The sequence below is a fragment of the Sorex araneus genome, chromosome X, assembly GCF_027595985.1.
Source record: "Sorex araneus isolate mSorAra2 chromosome X, mSorAra2.pri, whole genome shotgun sequence".
Classification (NCBI taxonomy): Eukaryota; Metazoa; Chordata; class Mammalia; order Eulipotyphla; family Soricidae; genus Sorex; species Sorex araneus.
The window spans coordinates 35,059,383-35,065,503 of NC_073313.1; the positions used below are offsets into that span (position 1 = coordinate 35,059,383).

At 35.0% G+C, this 6,121-nt stretch overlaps 1 protein-coding gene across 1 annotated transcript; it reads left to right on the forward strand.

The window, feature by feature from the left end:
- The first annotated feature begins 302 nt into the window (after positions 1-302).
- On the forward strand, positions 303-1,391 carry LOC101543586 (casein kinase I-like). Its single transcript, XM_055121062.1, has one exon. The coding sequence runs from the start codon at positions 303-305 to the stop codon at positions 1,389-1,391; it is 1,089 nt and encodes a 362-aa protein (XP_054977037.1).
- Positions 1,392-6,121: the final 4,730 nt, after the last annotated feature.

Consider the following 6,121-nt stretch of genomic DNA (forward strand, 5'->3'; position numbering starts at 1 on the left):
TTGAAATTTGTCACAGAAGTTAGGCAGCGACTGCTACCCACAATCAAGTGACAGACTCTCGTGACCGCGAGAAGAACTCTCATAAACTGCAATCCAGTGAGGGGAGCAAAAAACCGCGGTCTGACTACCAACCCACCAGTAACCAATTGTGGTTGTTGAAATTCTTTGGAAGGCTGAACATTTAAGCTTCCTCCTGCCTTCCAGAGTTTACTCCGTCAAGCAGCCCCAGAGGGCTTCTTTTCCCACCCATTTCCTAGTATTAGGTTGGTCCCGGCCGCCATCTTTGTTGCGCCGCAATGGCAATGGCAGCCAGCCCCGCCATCAGGGAGGACTGTGTTATAGGAGGGAAATATAAATTGTTACGAAAGATTGGTTCTGGTTCCTTTGGAGATGTTTACCATGCCATTAACATAACCAGTGGTGAAGAAGTGGCAGTAAAATTAGAATCCCAGACAACCAAGCACCCCCAGTTATTATACGAAAGCAAACTCTATAGGCTTCTCCAGGGGGGTGTTGGTATTCCCCGTATGTGGTGGTTTGGCCAGGATAAACAGTATAATATACTGGTCATAGATCTTCTCGGACCCAGCCTGGAAGATCTCTTCAATCTCTGCTCAAGAAAGTTCTCAATGAAAACCATACTCATGTTAGCTGACCAGATGATATGTAGGCTTGAATATCTGCATAGCCGAAATTTTATACACAGAGATATTAAACCAGAAAACTTCCTGATGGGTGCTAGCTGCCAGTGTTTCAAATGTTTAGGCACTTTTGAAGGACAAAGGAAAAGGATCATGTTAAATTATCAGAACCAGCCTTATGCAAAATTAAACCAGGTATTTCTGGTAGATTTTGGCTTGGCAAAGAAGTACAGAGAAAATAAAACAAAGGAACATATACCATACAGAGACGATAAACATCTAACTGGCACCGCCCGATATGCTAGCATTAATGCTCACCTTGGTATTGAGCAAAGTCGCCGAGATGATATGGAGGCCTTAGGATATGTTTTGATGTACTTTAATAGAAGTGGCCTGCCATGGCAAGGATTAACAGGTGCCACAAGGAAACAAAAGTATGAGAAGATTCGTGAAAAGAAGTTAGCCACTTCCATTGATGTTTTATGTAAAGGCTTCCCTGCAGAATTTGCCATGTATTTAAACTATTGCCGTGGGCTGCGTTTTGATGAAGTCCCAGATTACGGGTATCTGAGGCAGCTATTTCATGTTCTTTTCAAGACCTTGAACTATCAACATGATTACATATTTGACTGGACCATTTTAAGTCAGGTGCCACCGAAGCCATCCCCTTCAATATTGCAAGTGCAACCGGAGCAACCTCCTACTGAGAATCCTGTTGACAAGACCACTGCTTGTAAGAAAGATTTCTAGGCATGAATCACAACAAAATAAGCAGAGCACTTAATTAGAACATACTTGTTTTTGCCTAAATTCAAAAATCTTCAAATGTAAAGAGTTTCTGGATAACCATTTTCTTCTTGTTAATAATGGAATTTCAGCATGAACTAGTTCCACAGCACTAGTAATACTGCATCTTTAGTTATAGCCTCTGTAATTGTATTATTTAAGGGAAACATGGTGCCCAGTTTTCTGTTGCATTATTTCAAATGGCAAAGCTATGTGGATGGTGGATATGCACAAATTGGCAGATGTACAAATTGGTTCTATGCAACTTTATTCTTAAAATATTTTTACTCTGAATAATATTTCTTTTTGATATCCTATGAGAAGAACTGCATGAAAAGACGTCAACCTCTTCATAATTTTTGTAAGTGCTCAAAACAGGCCTTTCTTGAAGTTCATCCATCCCTAGAGTGCACAAATCATTCACTCAAAGCATTCTTTAAAATATTTGCTCTTGTTTGTAGGCCAGCTTCTCTGGTTGCAAACAAAGACTGCAATCGGTGCTTCAGAAAACTTGCATGAACAATGTTTAGTTATAGTTGTGCTAGTTGTCATGCTCACACTTGTGCTCTGTTAAATTTCATCTATCCTGAAGGTTTTATAATTGTGTGTTTAAAGCATTCTTAAAATAGTTTCTTGTTTTTAAGCCAGTTATTTGTAACAAAGACTTCAGTGACTGTTTCAGAACTCTCTCAACAATCTTCAACACGAAATGTAATGGTTTTAAAAGCTCACTATTGTGCATTCTTAAGGTGTACCTAACCCTAGAACTTGTAATTTGTTCATTTAAAGCATTGTTAAGTGGTTATATTTTTGTTAATATAGCAGCTGATGTGGTAGGAGCAGAAAACTCCAGTACCAGATTCAGAAGAACCGTGTAAACAGTCTTTGTCCACAATGGTAATGGTTGTAAATATTCGCAATTATTCATTTTCATGTTTATCTATCCCTGGGCCGGGCAATTTGTTCTCCTAAACATTATATGAAAATTGGTTTCTTGTTTATAAGCCAGTGATTCAGGGGAACTAAAGACTCCACCACCTGCTTCAGAAGAACTGCATGAACAGTCTTCATCCACAGTTGTGATGGTTGTAAATGCTCACAATTGTGCATCCTTAATGTTCATCTGAACTTAAGCATGACTTCTTGTCTGCAAACTGCTGGTATGATAGAAACAAGACTGCAGTGCCTACTTCAAGTAACTGTGTGGCCAATTGTCAGCCAGTTGTGGTGGATGTGAATTTTCACAACGGTTCATCGTTAAAGATCCATCAATCCCAAGAATTTGAAATTCGTTCACTTGAACTATTCTTAAAAACAACCAAAGACTCCAGTGTCTGCTTCAGAAGAACTGCATGAACAGTTTTTATCAATAGTTGTTATGGTTGTAAATGCTCATAATTGTACACTGCTAAGATTTATTCATCTCTGCAGTCTTCAAGTTGTTGACCTAAAATTTTCTTATAATGGTTTACTCCTTGTAAGCCTGTCTACTAAGATAGAAAACAGAGATTCTGATGTTCAAGTACCTGAAAGATTGCCTGCATAGCTCTGTTAGAAATAACAGCATCTAAAGTGAAGGCTTAAGGTTGTCCTTAGGGATAAACATTATACAATATTGACATATTTTAAAAGCACTTTTCAGGGAAATTTAGTTAACATTTTACAACTGAAAAGTATTTTGCTGCTTCGTGGTTTTCACAGTTTTACACTTGAGGACCACTGATGCACATACAGAGCCAGCAGTGGAAAACTACTGGCTAGATAAAATAGTATAAGCATATTTATATGTATAATTAGGTTTTTGTTTTATTTTTAAATGGGAGGGGTTTTTTCTTACTCATTTGATTGTCATCTATTTTTGTTAGAAAATTTCAAAAGAAAATTTTAAACAAGTGTCGTTTCAGTTCATATGAGTCAGAAATATGCCTGTTTAAACATCACAGGCTAATTGTTACATGATTTTTTGAGAATATTTTAGAATATTTAGTGTTACATCTTTTCCTCAGTGTTTTAATTTTTTGAAATGTGAAGACGTTCTTTTATTTTTTAAATAACTAAATAAGAATAGTATCTAGAAGTGCAAATCCATAGACTTAGTATTGTAATCCCAGGCACAGCACATTGATAAAGTAACTCTGGCTAAGAATGAAAGCTTTAAGGAATTTGGTTACAAACTGTTTTCTTTAAATTCCTTGTTAATTGAATATATTATTACCTTATCCCTGGAAAATATCACACCGAGTTAGCCTCATATGACGGCTGACCTGCCTCACACCCCACCATTTCTTTAGCTGTGCTTCTACTATCAGTTTAAAATATGCTTTATTTTTCTGACACAAGACAATGAAAAGTGTGCTACTAATAATTTTCTAAGTTGTGTGATTTTTAAATGTATAGCATGTCAAGATATTGTGAAAGAACAACCGTGTGAAAATGCTGAGTAAATGGAAGCATTTGTAAAATAATCTTAAAACTATTACTGATGTGTTTGGTAAGGTTTAAGTAAAAATTAGCAAAAATAATTCCACGATTCTCACAATATTCCAATGTTAGAATTACTATACTGCCAAAAAACTTGATATGATTTTGATGTAAGCATATTTAAAAAATTTGTATCTACCTATATCAATTATGATATTTGAATAATAAACCCTTAATATACCTTTACCATGTAATATATTTTTACATTAATAATTTCTAGTTGAGCTTCAATTATAAATAACTTTCTGAGAATGCAAATAAAGTATTTATTAGTAAAAGAATTATCCCAGCTCCACAACTCAGCCCTATTTTGTGTATATTAGTTGAGTAGGAAATTTTACAATACTGTCAAAAGAGATATCTAATATATGCCTTTCACCACACTGTGGTGAAATATCTAAATGTATATCTAATGAAATATCTAATTTATGTCTAATGAGATATCTAATGTATGCTTTTCACCATTTCACTGTGGAATAATAACTTGATTTCATTTATATTAACAAAATTAACTATGAAATTTTAAAATCCTCCTAAAAGGTAAATTGCATGGCTATAAATGTGTTTCAGATACTTTTTATGTATTCTCAAATATAAGAAAGTGAATGCTAATGAATTTGATGGGGAAGTTGGTAAATGGCAGTAAAATGTGGCCTGCAGCTTGTTTTCTACTTTTTGGGGTAGCTCTTTGCACTTCTTTATAGAATGCTGATAAATATTTTACTTCTAATGTGTTCATTTCTTTTATCCTGGTGATATTTAAAGATCTATATACTGGACACCATTGAGAATGCAAAAGTGAAAAAAATAAAGCTTTTCATTCAGTTATCCCGGAAAAGATCTTGACATGAGAATTCCTATACAGGTGATTATTAAGGACATGCACGCAAGTGTACTTGGAGAAAGAGTGGGGAATGGGGAAAGAGTTGATGTCAATATGGGTTTGATCTCAAGCAAATCTAAATAGAAAGTACATGGGGACTGATAGACCGTGAAAGCCCCAGGGAATAATTTTTTTCAATGTTGTCCCCCTCACCCACAAACTCTTCACAGGAAAAGGAAACTTGCATTCAATAATGAGGGAAGTTTGCAGGCATTAAAGTTGCACCAAGTTCAACTGGAATGGGCAGTGATTTTTTCAGTCACTTGCAGCTAAGCAAAACCATTCAGCATGTTCCTCCAAATACTATATATTGAGAGGTCTATTATCAAAAATGCACCCAAACAGATCCAGATAGAATACTAAAATCTTCACCTTTAGGCACAGTCAACTGCTAAATGTAGAATTGTGCCCCCTTCCTGAAATAGAAATATAATAAGAGTTACAGATAACAGGACATAGAACTTTAATGGAGTAATAGAGCAGTGGCAAGGAATTTCTGGAAACAGTAAGTGACATTATAAATGAAATGAGCCTTAATTATTGAGTCAATTTTCATAGGGGTGGGAAGAATCTTAAGTACTAACACCAGTATTTTATAACAATAATAATTAGAAAAGAAATATTACAGATTATATCTGAAGGAAAATTAGATTTGTTCAGCTTTATCAAAGCACAATGTTTGGCAACATAATAACAAAGCAGGAGAAGACCAAGGAGATCCTTGAAACTGGGATCAAACATCTATAAAAATGACAGGTACTGGGAGAAAGGCATTGAAGAGTTAATTACAAAAGTGGTAAATGATAGCTCCCAGATCTAATTTTAAAATCTCAGGGAATGTTGTCTTTAGTAAAAATCTGTCTGAGAACTCTTAGCGATAGTAAAATTTATTTTCTTTACTTTAAATTTTGGAAATATAGATTTCACATAATATAGATTTCTACTATAGCATAGATATTTCTGATAAAATTATACAAATAAACTCCTAAAACAATTTTCTTTCAATTATTAGAAGTTCTTTTCAAATTGGTGAATGTCGTCTTTGTCTTCTAAACAGAATCACCTATCTTAATCTAATACAAGCAGAAACTCCTGGGTAAAACTACAGAACAGGCATGGTCTTTTGATTTTCAGTTCTTTTATGGATAGGGGTGCTTATATAAAGCAGGGCTTGAACTTTATCCCCTTGGTTCACTTTTTCATTAAAGAAAGTTTTACATGGAACAGGGTATATGCTATATTCAACAGGCATAAAAGCCAAACACTTACTGATAAATACTAAAGAAAATTATTTAAATAGCCCTAACATCTAAGGAACCTGGATTACATA